This window comes from Mustela erminea, chromosome 13 (genome assembly GCF_009829155.1).
Source record: "Mustela erminea isolate mMusErm1 chromosome 13, mMusErm1.Pri, whole genome shotgun sequence".
Classification (NCBI taxonomy): Eukaryota; Metazoa; Chordata; class Mammalia; order Carnivora; family Mustelidae; genus Mustela; species Mustela erminea.
The window spans coordinates 7,949,172-7,971,509 of NC_045626.1; the positions used below are offsets into that span (position 1 = coordinate 7,949,172).

Here is a 22,338-nt window from a genome sequence, read left to right on the forward strand (position 1 = left end):
TCATTTATTTAGATATATCCCAATGTCACAGAGCAAGAAGTCAGGACACCTAGGTCGTACCTTGGGATTTTCTCCTGGTTGCTATCCAACCTTGGGAAAGCCTCTTCATAGCTCAGATGGATTAGTTAATTTCTTCTAAAAATGATTGTTTTGAAATGTTCTCAAGGCCCCTTCCAGTCTCAAAATTCTACTATTAGTGCACTTTAAATAATGGAAGGCAACTCACACTCACCATTTTGTTCTCGCTGTACACCTGCCGCCAGAAGATCGGGCTCACCAAGGCTGATGTCATTGAGGCGGGTCCCCAGACACTCCATGCAGAGATGTTTGCACCACTCCTCGGCCTCCAGCTCTGCAAATGAGCACACACCACCAAAGTCAGGCAGTGCTGTGAGGGACAGCACAGGAAGAGAACTTCCTGAACCATTTTCCTAGGTAGGTGGTAAGAGTTAAAAATCTACCTGAAGAAAACAAAAAAACCCCATAGTTTGGCTCTTAGGGACATTGCTGCTATGAACACTGGGGTGCAGGCACCCCTTTGGATCATTACATTTGTATCTTTGGGGTAAATACCTAATAATGGAGACAGCTGAGATGTCCGTCGACAGGTGGCCCGTATGGACAACGGAACACTACTCAGCCATCAGAAAGGGTGAATACTTAGCATTTACATCGATGTGGATGGAACTAGAGGGTATAATGCTGAGTGAAATAAGTCAATCAGAGACAGGAAATTATTATATGGTTTCACTCACATGTGGAATACAAGGAACAGAGCAGAGGCTCATAGGGGAAGGGAGGGGAAACTGAATGGGAAGTCATCAGAGAGGGAGAAAAACCACGAGAGGGTTGCTGGAGGGGAGGTGCATGGGGGCTGGGGTAATTGGGTGATGGGCATTAAGGAGGCACGTGATGTGATGAGCACTGGGTGTTATACACACAACTGATAAATTACTGAACACTATATCTGAATCAAGTAATGTACTATTAGTTGGCGACTTGAATTCAAATAAATTTTTTAAAAAAGAACACAAAAAAGCCTGTATGCGAGAAGTGAAAAAAAATACCCACAATTATTTCCCAAGGGTTGACATTATAACATTTTTAAAAGTGATCTTAAGATATTCCAATGCATTTTATATTATTTACAAATAATAGTCTGAGAATATTGTTAACTATCTACTGTATTTTAGACTGATTTAATTTTTGGAGGGCAAAATTAATTAAATATAAAATAAAAATATGTAAATGAATCCTCGAGAAATGTCAGACTAAGATAAACGAGCAAATGCTTTCCTGAATGCGACTTAGATCTGTGTGCATCGAAGCTCTGCTCCTTCATTGTGAACTGCAATGAGTCAAAGATCAGCATGAGAATGTGGTAACCTCTCTTCTGTAAACATCAAAAATGGCCCTCTTTAAAAAAAATTGGAGTAGGATATTCAAAGTAATTTTCCCTTTTAGAAAACTCCAGTTACCTAAGATACTGGTTATCTTCCAACTTCTTTATTTTCGCAAGTTTATTCTTTGCTCGAAACATTAGAACATCTTACACCTACACATAATCTTGTAGTATCTCACACTTCCACAAACATAAGCGAATTTGATTCTTATATAAGCCCCGTGTGGGTGAGGTGGGTAAGCAGTGTCACACGTGGGTCCCCTACCACTGGTCAGCACCACGACAGGAATTGCAGCCCAGATCCTGTAGATATTATAATATGAAGGATCTGAAAAGGGTATGAGGTTGACAATTTTGGGCCAAGCCCCAAAACTGTTGCCCAGAATTTGGATGAGAACTTTCCATTGACACCTGCCCAGAGAAATTTCTGACTTTTCCGCATAGCATAAATCTGTACTAGGAGAGTCTAATATAGATTTCCTTCAAATCTCTTGTTACTCTCCGCGGATGACATTTCAACCTTTGCCTTGGCATTTTAAACTGCCCATAAAAAGTCATCTGTGACAGGTTTTCTTGACTCCAGGGGTTTGAATACCAACTGCTCTGCTCCATGGTCGACACCATCAAACCTGGGTAATGTTTTCTTCCTGGGCTCAGTCACACTATCTTAGCATCAAAACTAGGTTTGATCAATGAGATGTCAAGACAAATTTGTCATTTATTTCTAGTTTTATCAAGACCATAAAATACTGTTAGAAAAAAAAAAGAAAAAGAGCACTTAGTCCTCCACAGGGTACTAGTCTAATGAAACAGTAGTTCCCATGTTCGAGGCATGAAAGGTGTTTCTTTACGTAATGTGCGATTCCCCTATTTCATGACCCAGCCTCTCAGTGGTTCTACACACACCATCCACCTGGGGCTGGGAGGAAGTGGGTTCTCATTGAGCCTGGCCTCCTGCTTAGGTGGAATCAGAGCCTAGGTCTGGCTGTTTCGGCCTTTCCTTGGAAATCTAGAAAAGAATCCTCTCCGATCACAAGGCCACTAATACACAGACACAGCACTGGCTGGGGCTTACAGCTTTCCACGGAAAATCTCCTCTAGTGAGGGAATGCCAGCCCTCCCGAGAAAATTTTACAGGAGCAGTGGCAGCAATGTATTGAAAATTATTTTCATCAGATAGAAGAGTTTTGATTTATAAGATTTATAAAAGTTTGAAAAGCTTTTCCAACAACAAATCAAAATCTCAAGCCAGTTTCCATGCCGTGTCTCTAGACATGCTTGACGTTTCTGTGAAGGGAGATAATATGACGGCATTTTTCCTTTTCCACATTTTTTATGTCTTGCATATTCCTCAGGACCGCACAATTTTTTTTTTAAAGATTTTATTTATTTATTTGACAGAGAGAGATCACAAGTAGGCAGAGAGGAAGGCAGAGAGAGAGAGAGGAGAAAGCAGGCTTGCTGCTGAGCAGAGAGCCCGATGCGGGACTCGATCCCAGGACCCTGAGATCATGACCTGAGCCGAAGGCAGAGGCTTTAACCCACTGAGCCACCCAGGCGCCCCAGGACCGCACAATTTTAAACCATCAGGAAAATCATATGCAATTAAGATCTGCCTGTGTCACTCAACCTGATAGTATTTCTGATACTCCATAAATAGAACTCAGACTACCCAGGATGCTGCTTGGGGTCAGAATAAAAATGCGAAATATGAGAGACACCTTTGGGTCAGCGTTCCCTTGAAATACAAAGTCAGCCCAGAAGTCGCAGAAACATGGCACTCATTTCTATTAATTCTCTTGTCCTGGGATTCAATAAGACACAGAAAATAACCGTCCAGTACAGGGATTCTCTGAGGCTAGAGCTCACGCTCTCAGGGAGAACTCAATGGGGCCTTTGCGTAAGAACTAGGGAGTCTCCCGTGGCAGAAATGAGGAGTGTCCCTGGGCTTTCTACGGGCAGGTAAAAATGTCTTTTGCATCAAATCCCAAGAATCGCAATACTTCAGTGTTTTAATAATGCAGTAGCATGTAGGAACAGAAGTAGCAAAAGTAATAAAAGTAGAGGATATACAGTCACATGAAAGAAAACTGTAAACAATTTCAGAGAGAGGAACAGAGAGCGAGAGATGCTGGCGACTGAGTACCAGCGGAAGTTCACTCCTCTTCTAAGAAAAACTTAGCCATGGAACAGCTACAAACGAGGCACTGTTCTGTGCGAGGAGGTTATATGAAAAACACACCGTTTCTGTTGTCTGCAGCGTTCGTCTCGTGGGGTGGGCAGGTGCGTTCAGGACACGGTGCCCGGCAGGGCTACGGGCTTGGCTCGTAGGAACCGGGAGCCGTGGCAAAGGCCAGCAGCTTGGGAGGAATGTGGTCAGGGACAAGCCGGACAAGCAGAAAGAAGGGGAGGTGATGTGTACACGTCAGAGTGTGAGTGTGCGAGTGTGCGAGTGTGTGTGTCCGTGAGTGTGTGGCAGGATACCTGTGAACGCGTGGGTTTGCTAGTGAGGAGGTATTCGTGTGAGTCTGTGACAGTGTGAATACGTGTGTGTGCTTTAGTGTGTGCGGGTACTCGCGACAGTGTGTATGGACGCGTCAGTGTAGGAGTGAGGGTGTCTGCTTGTGAGAATGTGCGGGGCTATGTGTGGGTGTGGGGATGTGTTTGTGTGAGTGTGCTAGAGCAACGACGCTGGACTGAGGAGGTGGCCAGGGGCCAAGGCGGAAAGGCGTCTCCTGGGGTCTTATGAGCATCCCGGGCAGCCCGGAGATCATGCAGCCGACTGACAAACGGTCAGCGCTGTCCCTTCTCTTCCAGTACAGGAGTGCCCCCCAGATCCACGGGTTCCGTCACCCAAACATGGCTGGAACCAGCTGATCCTCCTCTGATACAGATCAGGGGGTCATAGTAGCCGAACACTATGTCACAACGCCTATGTCCCCACGTCCCCACATCTTAGCACGGGGCATTTTCTCATCTCCCCTCATCTCAAGAGGGGCGGGTACTGCACAAGGTATCTGGAGAGACACCACATTCATGTAACCTTCATTAGAATATAATTGTTTATTTTATTATTATTGTTGTTAATCTCTTACTGTGCCTAATTTGTAAATAAAACCTTCTCATGAGTATGTGTGCATAGGAAAAACACAGCCTAATAAGGTTTGGTTCTATCCCTGGTTTCAGGCAGCCATGGGTGTCTTGGACTGCACTGTCCAGGGAAAGGGGCGGGGCTGTGGTACTACTGAGTTCAATGAGATCAACCCCAAGGCTTTATCTCACAAGCACTAAGCTTTGTAATCTGCATACTTGATTGAATAGTTTTGTTCCAAATAACCTGAATTTGTTTAGGTATTATATAATAATTTGGTTTTAAAGATTTTATTTATTTATTTGATAGACAGAGATCAAAAGTAGGCAGAGAGGCAGGCAGAGAGAGAGAAAGGAGGAAGCAGGCTGCCCACTGAGCAGAGAGCCCGATGCGGGGCTCGATCCCAGGACCCTGAGATCATGACCTGCGCCGAAAGCAGAGGCTTAACCCTCTGAGCCACCCTGGTTTTTTTGTTTTTAAAACCTGTTTTTGATAGTTACCTTTCAAATGATTATACCTATGCTTTTTACTTGTTCTTTCTTAGGAAAACTATGTATTGAAGTCCTTTAATCTTTTATGGTATGTTAATTTATTTTGTCCTATCATTACTTAACTAGTGTTTATCTCTGAATTATCCTCCATCTTTTACCTCCTCTATTTTATTTTTGCAGAACAGAAGAGATTAAATACAAATGCAATCATCTAAACCCATTGCACTTTAAGATGTTTATTTTCCCACAGACTCGGTGCCTTTTGTCTTTCATTTTATCTTTCAAACTTGTACCTACATGTAGTGGCTAAATAATTAAATTTCTTTAGGGGCGCCTGGATGGCTCAGTTGGTTGAGCTTCCTACTTTTGATTTCCATCAATGCTGTGATGGGGGGAGGGTTGGGATTCAGCCCATATAGGGTTCCCCACTCAGTGGAGACTCCGCTTATCCCTCGCCCTCCCCCAACGTGCACTCTCTCTCTCAAATTTAAAAAAATAATTAAATTTCTTTAAAGAGAAATATAGGCACAAACGTGTTCTATGATGCTTTCTACGTTTTCTCTTCATGATGGAAGTGTTTTTTCTTTAAGATTTTTTTTTTTTTTTATATAGCATGCAGGTATGCTCAAATTTTTAATTCTGGTAAGTACTTTTTCTCTAGAACTGACACCCAAATAATGTTTTCACTATGTATGAAATTAGTTAAATGAAGAAGTTTGGTAACTTCCAAAAGAAAAAAATTGGAAGATGTTTGGGGATAACCAGTCAAATGGAGAAAAGAGACTGAGCTAAATGAGTGAATTATGAGATGAACGGGTTTAGTGATTTTTGGGAAAAAGATCAAGGGAAAGTTCAAAACAGCAATACAGTGGAAGGAGGGCCCGTCCGCGAGGAGCGTCCTTCCTTCACGGAGTCCTGGGGCGAGAACCGCAGGACCCTTGCGTATGAGAAGAGGTCGCCACATGGCCGACCTTGAATTAATGCCTACTGAATAAATGATTCAAGTCAAGCTTTATTACTTTCACTAAATTTAGGCAGTAGGTTAATGATATGAGAGTTAAACGATCCAAAATAGGCTATATTTTGGAAATATTTTTCATCACATATACAGAAAACAGTGAAAAATTTTTTATCACATATACAGAAAATAGGCTATCTGCCAAAGTCATAGAGCACTAAGTAAAATAAAACCTAAAAAATAGCATTAAGTCAAGTTCGTGTTAATTTACTACAAGATTCATAACTGGTTTTGTATGGAAATAATGAAGTATTGCATTTAGTCCTCAATGGGTTTAGCTTTTCTTAATCATCTTAGGAAAATGTAAGTAAAATAATCCTCACGTCTTCACAAAAACCAGTAATCCTTAAGTATTATATCTAATTCTTATCTTCTGTGCAGACTTGCTATGATTTGGTAATAAGTGTTGTTTTTATATTTATTAAAGCCTTTTTAAATACATGTTTTGCTGGAAAGTGAGGAAAAATGTCTCCTCACCAGACTCATGCTTAAAGAATATAAATACCCCTCAAACTGCTATTGGAAATTTATAGAACTGTTAACATATATGATGTTTTGATAATGATTTTCATTCTTGAAAACTGGCGTCTACTTGCTCCTTAAGTGGCCTTCTTGATATTTTTGAACTTTTCTTTTTCTCCTCACTTTTTTCTGCAGTAGGAAGACAGGAAGCCATGTATTTGAACAAATATGTGTCTCTGTTTTCAGGTCACAGAAAAGAGCTTGATTTGTCGGAGTCAGATTGGTAGAACTGATCGGTTTCAAGATTGAAGAACTTGGTATTAGTTTTCTGAGTAGCAAGGGCATTTATTCCCTTTCCCTCATTTGCCCCTTCCACACTCCCTCACACCCAATAATCCTTTAAAACTTCTTCTTGAACTGGATATCCTCAACTTTAGCTCCTTCAGACCCATGTTTGGATGGGACACCATTCCTCTCTATTTGCACAGAGCTCTGGACACACATTTTGCGTACCCCCTGTATATCACGAGTTGTCTGTCTGCCTTCTCATCAGCATACTGAAGGTACTGGGAGTGTGGGACACATTGATTCAGTCGGCTCTAGGTCTTGGCACGGCACCTCGATGTGGAAACTAATGAATAAATGTGGAATGAGTAAACAGATGGGATTTTCAGTTATTTCCCAGAAATCTAAGGCAGATTCTAGAACCAAATGCAGGTAATTTGGGCATTGGTCATTTGCCGGTTGTTTTGAAGTCTCTATTCATCCTTACTTAAGGGAAGATTATAACTTTGCTATTCACAGCTGACTTATCTAGATAAAACACATCTTTGATTAGACAGGGGAAGGGAGAAATAGTGAATAGAGTTCTCTACGGAACATCAGTAATTCTAAAATATCTCCCATTCAAAACGTTTCTTGTTTCTGATTTTATTAAGTTGTCTTTTTCTTTCACCTTATTGGTGGTATTTATACCAGGAGGGCAGTCTGGTATAAATCCCTCTGATTCTCTATGTGATAAACCCCCGATCAAAATTTCAGAGATATGGGGATGGAATCTGAGTAAAGGTCAACTTAGAACCAAGGAAATGAGTTATTATTTTAGCGAATTCCATCTTTCATGCACACAATCATAACTTATTTTCCTTTATTTCACAGCAGTTTGATACATCAAAATTTTGAATTCAGAATAGAATAACTTTTTCTGCTATTTCTCTCCTTTTGTGATTTGGAGGCATAAGGTTAGGCTTTTAGATGTGGCTAAAGAGAAAAGTGCTCCTGCCTAGCCTTCAAAGTAACAAATGGCAAATAGCAGCAAATGACAGAATCATCAAACGCGCTGCTCTTTAGCCAGGCAGGAATTTGTTGCAGAATGCTTTAATGTAGAGGTTAGTTAATGACACAAGAGCTTAAAAACAACTCAGAGAAAATAAGAAAGAACACAAATAGTCTGAAAATGATGGTATACTCGTGTGTGTGTTTGTGTGTGTGAGCGTGCGCGTGTGGTGTAAAGCTGGAAACAGGATGTTACATATTACAAGAAAACAGGATTAAAAAGAATCCCAAGCCCAGTTTGAGAATAAGTGCATTTCTGTGATGGAAAGCCAGCATCAGGACAGAATACTTTCCCATCTGCAGAATTCTTAATGGATACCAACAGAATATTTGATACACACATTTTAAGCTTTTCACAAGAACAATTATGAAGCAGGGAACTTTTTGAGAAAGAGATGCTGTCAAGAGATGTCATCTTAGTGGTGTTCTCATAAGGCCTAAAAGCAATTCCTTTCTATGTAACAATCATGAGGTGCTTGGGAGTGGTAAGAAAAACAAGAGAGAGAAGAGCTATGTGTTAACATATGAAAATGTTGCCAGTGCTATGGTTTTTTAAGACTATAGTCTAAAATCATATAGGGATCTAAAACTTTCTAACTATACAGCCAAATTTATTACTAAGGCATTTGGCAAGAGCTCATATTGAGTATGGAATTGAATTTGGCCAATAATCGCAATAAGCCTAGAAGTGTAGACACCCCCAGAGCTTCTAGAAAGGAACACAGCCTTGCTGACACCTTGCTTTTTGCCAAGTGAGAGTCGTGTTGCACTTCTGGTCTTCAAAAATGTGAAATAGTACATTTGTATTGTTTCAAGCTGCTGTGTGTGGTGATTTGATATGTTAGTCACTGAAGACCAAAACCAACACAAAGGCCAGTCTATTCCTCTCTACTAGGAAAACCTCCAAGCAAATAAATTAATTTAATGGAATTTGATCCATAAAAAATTAGAAATATACATACAAACATACAAATAGATATATACATAAGCACAAGGTGATTAGATTTGCTTGTAGCTGAAGAAATTAAGGATTTCCTAATTATTAAAATTGGGGTAATGAAGTCTCAAGACAGAGAACACAGATGCTGCTAGAGCTAAGCAAAAACCCCAACAGGGCAAATAGAGGAGGGTTTGAGGGAGAGTTGGAGTCACCATCAGAGAGATGAGATCCATTGTGGATCTACAGACACTAAGAGAGGACTGGGTAGATGGGTACACAGTCTATAAAGAAGGCATGTGAAAGGGTGTGTGAATTTAGGAACCAGATGGCAAATAACAGGCACATATGATTAAAGGCCCACACTGGGTTGAGAGGGGCCAGAGTAATTTTTAGGGACAGTCTTCTAGTTTCATACTCTGAGGAAGAATGAAGGCAAAAGGAAGGAAGACGTACCCTGCAGGAACTTGGTAGTAAAGGAAAAAAGAAAAAAAACGTGGAAAATTTAGGATCTTGTAAGACAAAAATTTTTCACAATATCAGAGAACTCACAATCCCTTCTTTACCACCAATGCAAACAAAATCCTTGAAACACTACCTAGACCTCCTTACACTAACAGAAAAGTGTTGAATTAAACCAGGTCTGTTGAAAACAGTCAGAAGAACCAGCAAAGGAAATAAGTCCATGGAGAACTGCTGCAGGCATTCAAGAAATGAAAATTCACACAAGTTCAAATCACTTTAGGAAAACCACCTTTCACCTCACCCCATTCATCAAAAATGGTAACATGAAGCAGAAGAAAACCGTAAGTGCACGCTCCAAAAAGAATGGAATATATCCAAGCAATAATTTGTGGACATAAGCAATCAGCTTGAATTAGAAATTCAAAAAGAGGTGGGGTTATGGACATTGGGGAGGGTATGTGCTATGGTGAGTGCTGTGAAGTGTGTAAACCTGGCGATTCGCAGGTTTATTTTTTACCCCCTGTACCCCGGGGGTTAAAAATATATTATATGTTTATAAAAAATAAAAGATTTAAAAAAAAAGAAAAAAAAAGAAATTCAAAAACTAAGAATGGAAATGAATAAAAAACAGGAGAAATAAAGAGTGGAATGCATCTAGAAAAGAAGGGAAGAAAAAGACGAACAAAACCTCAGAAGTAGGAAATAAACTGCAAGGTCCCAAAGGCAGAACAGACTCAAATTGGAATTTATCAAGAGGTGTTGACCAAAGTAAGAAACTATAACTGTCATAAAGAAAGAGGTAGAAAGAAGCAGAGAGAAGCAGTGGCCATGGATAAAGAGCAAACGAATCATGGTGGCTTGGACTAAAATCTAGGAGAGTGGGCGCAGAGGGGTTGAGAACTGTGCAGATTTGGGATTTCTTCGTGAGAACCTATGATGTTTGCAAGCCTGCAACAGTCAGAATATGAGGGGAAGGGAGAAGGTAAAGATGAACACAATGTTTTTTTGCCTCTGCCATGGGGAGGATGGAGCTGTCTTCGAGTGATATGGTGAAGGCTGTGGGAGAGGCAGATTTGGAAGAAAACAAGAGCTCAGTTTTAGAAAAAACTTTTAGATGCTTCGTAGATAACAGAAGTGGACAGATGAGTGGGAAGTTGGATATATGACCTTGGTGTTCGGGGTGAAGCTTCAGATTAGATGTATAAATGTAGGGAGACCAGCATGTGGATGTTACTTAAAACCACGTGTCCACATGAGACCACCAATTAGTTTGCACAGACAGGAAAAGAGAAGACTTCTAAGGACTATGGCCTGGGCTGTCCCACAATTAGAGATCTGGGATAAGAAGAGGAAGGAAGGCGTAGAGTAACAGACATCTGAGGAAGAAATAAGAAAGTGTATATCATACACTGGAAACAAGAACAAAAAGGGTTTCAAGAAGCCAAGGATTGTTTTATTTTTCTTTTCAGCTTTATTGAGATCTAACTGACAAATAAAATTGTAATATACATAAAGTGTTCCATGCAATCTTTTGATATGTGCATACATTGTGAAAGAATCCCTACAGTCAAATTAATTAATGTATCCATCATCTTTAATTAATATGTTTTATTTTGTGTGTGTGTGAGAATACTGAAGTTCTACTCTGTTAGTGTGTCTCAGATGTACAATCTGGTATTATCAACTATAGTCACCATGTTGTACATTAGATCCCCAGAACTTATTCATTTATAACTGAAAGTTTCTACCATTTTAGCAACTTCTCATCATTTCTCCCACTCCCCACATAGAATTTTTTAATTCCACATAGAATAATACGATGAAGTATTTGTCTTTCTCTGACTTGTATTATTCAGCATAATACCCTGGGCATGTTGTCACAAATGGCAGGATTTCCTTCTTTTTTTTTAAGTCTGTATAATACTCCACTGTGTGTGTGTGTGTGACATTTTCTTTTTCCATTCATCCCTTAATGGACACTTGAGTTTTTTCCATACTTTGACTACTGTGAATAATGCTGCAATGGTCATGGAAACACAGTATCTCTTTAAGATAATGATTCCTCTTCTTTTAGATATATAACCAGAACTGAAATTGTTGGATCATATGGTAGTTCTACATTTAATTTCTTGAGGAATCTCCAGATTCTTTTCCATAGTAGCTGAACCAATTTACATTCCCACCAACAGTGTACAAAGGTTCCCCTTTCTCCACTTCCTGGCCAGAATTTTTATCTCTTGCTCCGCATATATGGTTGATTAATTTTCTACAAAGGCACCAAAAATATACAATGGGAAAGGATAGTTTCTTCAATTAATGGTGTTAAGAAAACTGGTTATCCATAGGCAAACAATGAAAATGCATCACAGTCTTACACTTTACACAAAAATCAATTCCAAATGAATTAAAGACTTGAAGGTAAACCTGACACCATGAAACCCCTAGAGGAAAACGGAGGGGGTAAGCCCTTTGACACTGATTTTGGCAATGACTTTTTGTATTTGACACCAAAATCACAGGCAACAAAATAAAAATTAAAACGTGGAATTACATAAAATTAAAAAGCTTCTGCATGAGAAAGTCATCAACAAGAGGAAAAGGCAACTTACAGAAAGGAAAATAAAGTTTGCAAACCACATATCCTATTGGTTAATATCCAAAATATTCAAGGAACTGATACAAATAAAGAGCAACAAAACAGATAACCCAATTAAAAAAATGGGCACAGGGCCTGAATGGGCATTCTTTCAAAGAAGACATCCAAATGGCCAACGGATACATGAAAGGGTGCTCAACATCACTACTCAGCAGGAAATGCAAATCTAAACCACAATATCACGTGACCAACTGTTTTAAATACTAGCAAACTCAAGTAAAATGAGGTTTAAAAACCAACTGTAAGATTTACCAATGTGGAGGGTATTCATTACCTTAATAAGATGAGTTTTTGTTAGGCTGGCAGAAATAAAAGATGAATCAAGTATGTGCAAGAAAAAATGGGACAGAGGAGACATGCATTAGACTTGGAACATGGGTAAATATAAAACTATTCACAATGTTTTCGTTTGTGTTTTATAAAGGGAAGAGGAGAGATGGCTCGGTAGCTGGAAGGGGAAGTGAGGTCAAGAATTTAGTGCCATAAAGAAAGGGTAATAGGGTTTGTGCAGGTCAGTGAGAAGTTAGCACTGCCATATACAGAGATCCATGGGGATTAGATTCTGGAGATGGGAGATGACCCAGGAGTATGAGCTTCTCATGGTAACTGCCATGACAATGATAAAGGGCATGTTGACATAAGTCCTGAGACCCCCAGGTGGATAGTATGGTAACACAGAGGGTGGTGAAGGGAGACAGGGGTGGGAGGTCTCTTTGGAGCACAGGGTTCTGGGCCTTCTGGTGGCTCCTGTCGATGAAGGTGGAGTCTGCCAAAGGGCAAACTTATTCCCAAATCAGTGAGATATTTCCTCATGACTGCAGATTAAGTCCTCCATGGGTGGTCTCATGCTGAGCTCACAGATAGTCTTCTAATCCCTGCTGAGAGCAGACTGCCAGGGAGGGGTGGGGGGATGTCTTCGTGATTTTTACAGAAGGAGACTGGCTCAACAAGAGGCAGTTATTTCTTACTCAATCTGTTTAGCAAAACTTGGGGTCATCTTCGACTTCATTCCATGCCTTTCATCTCATATCATTCAATCCAATCAAGCAACTGGTAATTTTTGGTTTGCATTAGGTGGACAGCACCATTCAATGTCCTGGGGATAAATAAAGTCTCTGTTTCTCTTTGTCTTGCTCACATTCTAATAGAAATAGGCACGGCAATAGCAGAAAGTATTCCTTTAGGTCGTAGAGTCAGGCACTGATGGCAGCTTTTTTAGTGTGGTCAAGGAAATCTTATCTATAGATATGATCTGTCAAATGTAAAATTAAAATATTTCTCACAAATTACTTCCCCCCCTATTTCCACTGCTACAATTCTTTGTTTCCTTATCACTGCTGGACTAAGGTAAAAGCTTCTTCGGGACCTTCTCAGAGCAATCATGCCCACATATAATCCATAGGAAACACTTTAGCGCCTTGAACTGAGGCAGTTGTTCTAGTTCCCATTTTAAGCCTCTTCGTACTTCCTAATATTTCTGTATTTTATTATCCTATCTTTCAGAAAATAGCATTCTAACATTTTTCCTTTGCCATCAGTTGCTCCCTCTGTAACAAACATTAATGCTATTCACCGAGTTTTTTTAGTTCTTTTCCCTTAGGCTTATAGTATGATGGCACTTCCTTGTACCATTAACATCTGGTTTAGTCACTGGTTTGAACAGTGAATTATGAGTAGAAATTCCTTGTGATACTTCTGTATGAAAGCTGTAAGAGCTAGGTAGGTGTGTGTACAATTCTTTCTGTTCCCTTCCCATTGATGCAGTGATATAAAAGCGAGTAACAAAGTAGTGCTTGTGTAAGTCTAGATTTCTGATGTCATGATTAACAGAGCCATTCTACAGATCCCCAGGTTACATGAAAAAAATGTTTTGATGGGTTAAAGCACTGAGATTTGGGGATTTTAATGGCTACATACCCAATGTTTCCTAATTTTAAAAAAAGATGGACAAAAAAAATAGAAGTGGAGTGATGCTCTCACACATAAAAAAATGGTGTCATTGTCTTGGTGGTCAGTCAGCAAGGGATAAGGAAACGATCAAGGAACATGGGAATAATGCTAATCCATCACGCAGTGGTAAACTATTTGGCTAAAATATCACCTGCGATAACTTGGTGATGGCATTAGAAAATTCAGTAAAGTATGGAGAGGGGTTGGAAATACAATACTGATAGCAGGTGTTAGTGGCTGTAGCTGAATTTGGCAAGGTATTAAGGAAATGAATTGGTCAGTATGCACATAAAAGGGCTAGAAGGAAATAGATTTGTATGCAAAATATTGGAGCCTTTCCAGATTGAAAAAAGCTGGGTCACTGGGTGTGATGCCCAGTGTGTCTGTTCACTTGGAGAAATGGCTTTGGGAGAAGATACCAAGGGTCTGGTTCTCCTACCAAACCTGACCACTCAAGGTCTGAACAAGAAACAGTAGGAAGCTTAGAGTTCAAGAGAAGCCTTTCTAGGAAGGAAATGTGGACATAAGTATTGGCACATGGAACTAAGTAAAACCACATAAATTTAAAAAGAGTTACACTATGAAAAAAATATGAAGCTGCTCTAAAAGCAGTGAATGAATGGCTTTGGAGTTTGTATACCATGCTTGAGTTCACAGGGCAGAAAGCTGTCTGAGAACAGTGTTCAGCTCCTACTACTCCCAGGTTTACTTCAGATATGGAGTCAAGGCAAGTAACAGAAATCAGGGAACTCCCAGAAGACCATGGGTTTCGGGTTATAATGCACTGGTGACACCCCTCAGGGAGAAACAGCGGCACCTAATCAAGTAAAAGACACCATCTTCACGTAGTAGGGGGCCTCTGCACCAGTGTTGATCCTGTCTCACGCCATGACTTGACACTGGTGTGGGGGCCAGAGGTTTCTATCATGAAGACCCCCATCTGGACCCATTGCAGGGACAACTGAGCATCCAACTGGAGGTTGGGACTGGAGGAAGCACCAGGGCTTTGTCTTTAGGGGAGGAGTCAATGCATTTTGTGTTTAGGAAGAAAATTCACTGGATGAATTGGGCACATGGGCAAAATGGCATTTTCTCCCTTTGGAATTAGTTGTTGAGTAAATTAGAAAGAATAAAATATTTCCAGGGCTTCTGGGTGGATCGGGCAATGAAATGTCTGACTCTTCATTTCCACTCAGGTTGTGATCTCAGGCTTGGAGATGGAGACCCATGTCGGGCTCTGTGCTCAGTAGGGAGTCTGCTTCTCTTCCTCTCTCTCTCTCCCTCTCTCTCTCTGCCCTTCCCCACACACCCTCTCTCTAAAATAAATAAATAAAATCATTAAAAAGAGAAAGAATAAAATATTCTCCACAATGTTGCCTCAAAATACACAGTTTGAGCCACTCTGAAAGCATACAGGACTAACAGTGTCTGCAGTTAGGAGATGAGATGAATGTGCTGAGTATTTTTACTTATCTCTAAGAAGAACATGCTAGTGACCATTACATAAGTTGGAATCCTTATTTCATTCTAATCGTACATTCATAAAAGAAGAAAGCATGAGGACCACTCATTTTGAAATTCAAGTAATTAATGAGGAACATAAAAGTGATAATTATTCTGATAATTTGCAGCAAGATGATCATTAAGATTTATATGTTCTATTCATCTGATCATAAGTATTGTACAGGTTATAAAGATAGCTTTTCAAAAGCTAGTATCAAAATGAACAGATAATAAATATTATATTGATATTAATTTCACATTCATTGGGAATAAAGATCATATATCATTCAGAGAAAAGTACTTACATAGGTGTGAAGAATTATTTAGTAGTAAAGATTTAAAAACAAAATACAGAAATCATAAAAGAACCCAACTGATTAGCTGTAATTAAAACAAAACAAAACAAAGCAAAACACTACAAGAAGGGTGCCTGAGTGCCTGTGTTGGTTAAGTGGCTGCCTTGGGCTGGAGTCATGGGATTGAGTTCTGCATTGGGCACTGTAGATCCTGTCTGCTTCTCCATTTCCTTTTGCCCTCACTCCCTCCACCTCCAGCCCCAGCTCCTACATGTGCTTTTACTCCCTCAAATAAATAAAAATCTTTGATAAAAACACTAGAAGAATTGTAAATATTAGATCCTGAAATTAATATACCTCTTTGATGCATAGATTTTAAATTCCAATCTTTATTTTCTGTCACCTTTGTGACCCAATCCAAACATTACATGATAATTTATTGAAAAACATATTTGTTCAAAATTGGTGGAATCACAATCCAGACTTAAAGCTCTATTACAAAGCTGCAATCATCAAGACAGCATGGTATTGGCACACAAAAAAGACACAGATCAATGGATCAGAATAGAGAACCCAGAAATGGACCCTCAACTCTATGGTCAACTAATATTCAACAAAGCAGGAAAGAATGTCCAGTGGCAAAAAGATAGTCTCTTCAACAAATGGTGTTGGGGAAATTGGAGAGCCACATGCAGAAGAATAAAACTGGACCATTTCTTACATTATACACAAAAACAGACTCAAAATGAATGAAAGATTCAAACGTGAGACAGGAATCCATCAAAATCTAGAGGAGAACACATGCAGCAACCTCTGTGACCTCAGTTGTAGCAACTTCTTGCTAGACATGTCTCCAAAGGCAAGGGAAACAAAGGCAAAAATAAACTACTTGGACTTCATCAAGATCAAAAAGTTTTTGCACAGCAAACAGTTGACAAAACCAAAAGACAACTGACAGAAGGAGAGAAGATATTTGCAAATGACGTATCATATAAAGGGCTAGTATCCAAAATCTATAAAGAACTCATCAAACTAAACACCCAAAAAACAAATAATGCAATCGAGAAATGGGCAGAAGACATGTACAGACATTTCTGCAAAGAAGACATCCAAATGGCCACAGACACATGAAAAAGTGCTCAACATCACTTGGCATCAGGGAAATAGAAAACAAAACCACAATGAGATACCACCCCACACTGGCCATAATGGCTAAAATTAACAAGTCAGGAAATGACAGATGTTGGAGAGGAACTGGAGACAGGGGAACCCTCTTACACTGTTGGTGGGAACACAAGCTGGTGCAGCCATTCTGGAAAACAGTTTGGACGTTCCTCAAAAAGGTAAAAATGGAACTACCCTATGATTAACAAGTGCACTACTGCAAATATATTCTAAATATATAGATATAGTGATCCTAATGGTACTTGTACCCCAATGGTTACAGCAGCAATGTCCACAATTGCCAAACTGTGTTACGAGCCCAGATGTCTACTGACAGAGGAATGGATAAAAAAGATGTGGTATATTTATAGAATGGAATACTACTCAGCCATCGAAACAATAAAGTCTTGCCATTTGCAATGATGTGGATGGAACTAGAGGGTATTATGTTAAGGAAAATAAGTCAGAGAAAGACAATTACCATATGATCTCACTGATATGTGGAATGTGATATGTGGAAGAAACAAAACATAGGATCATAGCAGAAGAGAGGAAAAAATAAAACAAGATGAAATCAGAGAGGGAGACAAATCATAAGAGACTTTCAATCATAGGAAACAAACGGAGGGTTGCTGGAGGGGAGGTAAAGTGGGAGGATGGCGTGATGGACATTAAGGAGCACATGATGTAATGAGCACTGGGCACTGTATAAGACTGATGAATCCTGACATCTACCTCTGAAACCAATAATACATTTGTGTTAATTAATTGAATTTAAATTTTTTAAAATGGGAAAAAAAGAAAAACACATTTGTTGACCAGTTACCCTTTAAATTAATGGCTTCTGAAGTGACATAAATTAGAAGTAAATTTTCATATACTGCAGAAAAAATGTTATTAATTAAGATTCATTAAGATTAACGAATGAATGAATGAATGGATTCATGAATTAATATTAATTAATTAAGAGTCATTATTTATGCACCACATCCAGTGCTCCATGCAATGTGTCCTCCTTAATACCCACCACCAGGCTCACCCATCCCTCCATCCCCCTCCCCTCCAAAACCCTCAGTTTGTTTCTCAGAGTCCACAGTCTCTCATGGTTCAACACCCCCCCTCTGATTTACCCCAATTCAGTTTTCCCTTTCTTCTCTAATATCCTCCATGTTATTCTTTATGCTCCACAAATAAGTGAAACCATATGATACTTGACTCTCTCTGCTTGACTTATTTCACTCAGCATAATCTCCTCCAGTCATGTCCATGTTGATACAAAAGTTGGGTATTCATCCTTTCTGATGGAGGCATAATATTCCATTGTATATATGGACCATATCTTCTTTATCCATTCATCTGTTAAAGGGCATCTTGGCTCTTTCCACAGTTTGGCAGTTGTGGACATTGTTGCTATGAACGTTGGGGTATAGATGGCCCTTCTTTTCACTACATCTGTATCTTTGGGGTAAATACTCAATAGTGCAATTGCAGGTCATAGGGTAGCTCTATTTTTAATTTCTTAAGGAATCTCCACACTGTTTTCCAAAGTGGCTGCACCAACTTGCATTCCCATCAACAATGTAAGAGGGTTCTCCTTTCTCCACATCCTCTCCAACACTTGTTTACTGCCTTGTTAATTTTGGCCATTCTAACTAGTGTAAGGTGGTATCTCAGTGTGGTTTTGATTTGTGTCTCCCTGATGGCTAATGATGATGAACAGTTTTTCATGTGTCTATTAATCATTTGTATGTCTTCTTTGGAGAAGTGTCTGTTCGTGTCTTCTGCCCATTTTTTGATATGATTATCTGTTTTTTGAGTGTTGAATTTGAGGAGTTCTTTATAGATCTTAGATATCAGCTCTTTGTCTATAGTGTCATTTATGAATATCTTCTCCCATTCTGTGGGTTGCCTCTTTATTTTGTTGAGTGTTTCCTTTGCTGTGCAGAAGCTTCTGATCTTGAAGAAGTGCCAAAAGTTCATTTTCACTTTTGTTTCCTTTGCCTTTGGAGACATGTCTTGAAAGAGGTTATTGTGGCCGATGTTGAAGAGGTTACTGCCTATGTTCTCCTCTAGGATTTTGATGGATTTCTGCCTCACGCTGAGGTCTTTTAATATAGTTGAATAGGATATGTCCTCTTGTGTTTGGATCCAGCTAAAGCTGCTACCCGAAAACCGCTAAATATTTCACATTCTAAAAACATACTAAAAAGAGCTACCTGATGCATTCACAGAGTGCCTAAAATTAGAGGTATGAGAACAGGCTACTTTCCTTCACTTGTTGCAATCCCTTCCCATGTAAGTGCTGAGTGAAAAATAACAAGCAAAAAATGACCAGACAGATTTGGCTGCCCAGGAGAGTACTATGGCAATTTCTACCTCCCCATCTCTCGAGCCAAGGAAGAGTGTGTTTTTGTGTATCTCTGGGTGTATGTGGTTTTTTGGTTTTGTTTTGTTTTGTTTTGGTGGGGGAGTGGGGTGGTAAAAGCACTTCTCTCTAGAGACTAGGAGTATCTCTAGGATGCATAAGAAGTAGCAAACTGAAAATCAGCTTATGCAGTGTAGGTGCTCTTTTGCATTATTATCAATTTGATGGGGGGGGGGAGGAAAACTGGAAAGACACCCAAAGCTGGCATGGTGGGAGGCCTGCATCTCATACTCTGGATGGAAGAAATGAAACAGTTTACTGTGTCCAAAGTGGTCCCTTCTGAAGCCCAAGAGTGTTGTCTGCTGGATGGGGGCTGGAGAAGAGACCCCAGCAATAGAAAGTTCTGAATCGATTATGGTGGAACATGCCAGGCAGAAGTCAGTAAAGATGAGTGTAGGTCGGGTAGCTGAAGCCCATGTGCACTCACACTAGGGTCTGTGCAGTGAGGAGGCCATCTTCAAGAGAACCTGCCACACAGAAATGATGGGCAATCAAAACAAAATGATAGCTATGCTAGCAGACTAAAGAGGAGTTAGGAGAGTGTTCCTCTACCCTTTTCCTCAGGATTCAACACAACAGTGAAGCCAGAATTTGGCAGGTTGAGAAGGCTAGAAAACAATTATGTTCCCATCTTTCCTGAGGCTTCAGAATTGGTTCTGTGTCTAAGTTTGATATGTTTGGATTTTAAGACCAAAGAGTGAATAGGGAATCATGATTTAGTTAAGGAGCAGAAAAGGGCAACATGACCAGGCACTTTACTGAAGGCAAAAATTGGAGAGAAAATACCAAACCCCAAAATAAAGAATCTCTATTATTTCTGGTTCCATTACTCTTTCTGTTGTTGTTGTTTGTTTGTTTTACCACGTTCTTACCAGAAATGGTATAGCCTTGTTTAAAAGGATTTCTTTAACATAGCATACAAAGATAATTAAATGATGTTTTAAATTACTAAGAAGTTTTAGGAGATTACATATAAGAATAGATGGGATTTATCAGACAAAACTGTTAGGGAAATAGTGTCCAATATTAATGTATGATTTTATTAAAACTTAGCTCTACTGAATTTGATACAAAACACATTACAGTTCCTGGGGTAAAGTGTAGCAAAATTGCCCAATTCTTTTCAGATTATCTATCTCCAAAATTTCTCACATTTTCTCAAAAAAAAATTTTTTTTTCCAATTAGCAGTATTCCACAATGTGTTTTTGCTATCTTAAACAACCTGAGGATTATACAAAGATCATTTGATTATTATCTATTAATGGGACCCATTTTCATGTTCCAGATGGCTTTTGGGCTAGATTTTAGTCCTTAGAGACTTCTTGTGCTTAACTGACCTGTAATTTCTAACTTCTCTTGCAGGATCTTAAAATAACCAGTAGAAGTCAGGTTATTTTAAATTTAAAATTTAAAGGTTAGGTTTAAAGTACCTTGCAGAACTTGCAGGATGGAATGAATGTGAAATCACTTCGGAGTACATCAAGATTTAGGGATTTCCCTGGGACCAATGGAATTGGCCAATCCATCCAGGTTCTTAGTTATGCCCTTAAGATTAAGGCGTTGTCTTACTGAATCTACAGGTAGAAGTTGGTTTCCACCTCCATTTTTCTGTTGTTGTTAGTAACTGCAGTATTATCTAGAAGGGACTTTAGAACCAAACACTGTTCCAAGGAAATAGCATGGAGTCATTTCTGAATAGGTTAATTTCTTAAAGAAGTACCCTCTAGTTTTTTTCATTGGCTTTGGCGCTAAGATGAAGATGTCACCTTGAAGGTTGGATCCATCCTACTAAATTCATTTGTCTTTAGTAAGCATTTCCATGAAAGCACCTATTTTAACTTGAAGACCAGTTTTGTACCAATAAGTTTAGTTTGACTGTTAGATCAGTATAGAGTGAGCATAGGACAATATTGCATAGGCATGGCAGAAGAGATCAAGCTTTAAATCATTACTTTTGTTTATTTATGGATCACAATGGATTTTTGCTGAAGTACAGATTTTCAAACTGACTATAAAAAGTTTCATCGGAACTCCACTGCTGCACACTCGTGCAAAATTTAGCTTGATTAAAATGGATCAATGTGAAACTCTGTTCAACTATTTTCTATTTGTTCAAAGACAATATCCATCTCACAACAAAGACTTTTAGAAAAGATCCCAAAATAAAAAAGAAGGAAAGAGCTTAGAATTTGGAGAATATTTTAGTTAGGGTAGGAGAAAAACATTTTCAAGCAAAGAGCCCTCCTGAAAAGAAATGTTGGCAAATAGAGCAGTAAATTATATGAGAAGCAAACGTTCTAAAAGTATCTAAGATAAATGTACATCCTCATTAAAGTGTGAGCATTTCAAGACAGAACCATGGTAGATATGAGAGGGCAGAGAGAGGAACATAAGCTCCTGGCATTCTGAACCAAAACACTGATGGCAAGATCAAGACATTGTGTTTACTTAGGAGAACTAAGGTGGGAAGAAGGTTTTGTTGTTCCGCTTTTGATTACTATTTGTTTCTGTTCCAACTTCAGAAGTATAGCTTCTCAGAGTGGATATAATTCAGATTTCTGATTTGGACAGAGAATTTTTAAAAAAATGTCTGTGATGCCAATTTGCAGTTGGGAGGGATTGTTGACAGTCCATGTCACATATCTCACATAAACTTTCAGTTTTTCCTTTATATTGTATCTGTGTTTCTGTTCACTCTAAAAATTAATTCAGTAAACTAAAGTTAAATTTTCATAAACTCTTTTTAGGTAGTAAAAGTTAACTAGATGGTCATTAATCAAGTTACATTTTGATATTCTCTGATAAAAGTGAGCTAAATTTTAGAGCCATGTATCAATAATTGCACATACAGTAACCTCACATTGTTATTACAGAGTGTAATGGGAAGGGGACATCACTATTTTCCATATGTGCTCCTGAGCAAATTACGTAGGTTTATGAACTTCAATTTCTTGTTTAAGAGATGCCAATGGTTCTTCTTCTTCTTTTTTTTTTTTTGCTCTTAATGAAGTGCTTATTCATATAATTGGGCAAATTTTGAAGTACCACTCTACCTCCTAAGACTTTCTGCATTAATTCTGTCCTCAGTCAAATTTGCAACTCAAACATAAGAAATATCAAGTATAGATTAATATGGTATCTT

At 39.1% G+C, this 22,338-nt stretch overlaps 1 protein-coding gene across 1 annotated transcript in view; it reads right to left on the reverse strand.

Annotated features, from left to right (window-relative positions):
• The window catches only part of DOK6 (docking protein 6), a 376,586-nt gene that overhangs the window by 173,136 nt on the left and 181,112 nt on the right, over window positions 1-22,338 (reverse strand). The window contains exon 4 of the mRNA XM_032309552.1: window positions 233-352. Coding sequence (XP_032165443.1) covers window positions 233-352 — 120 coding nt within the window. The remainder of the gene's footprint in view (window positions 1-232; window positions 353-22,338) is intronic.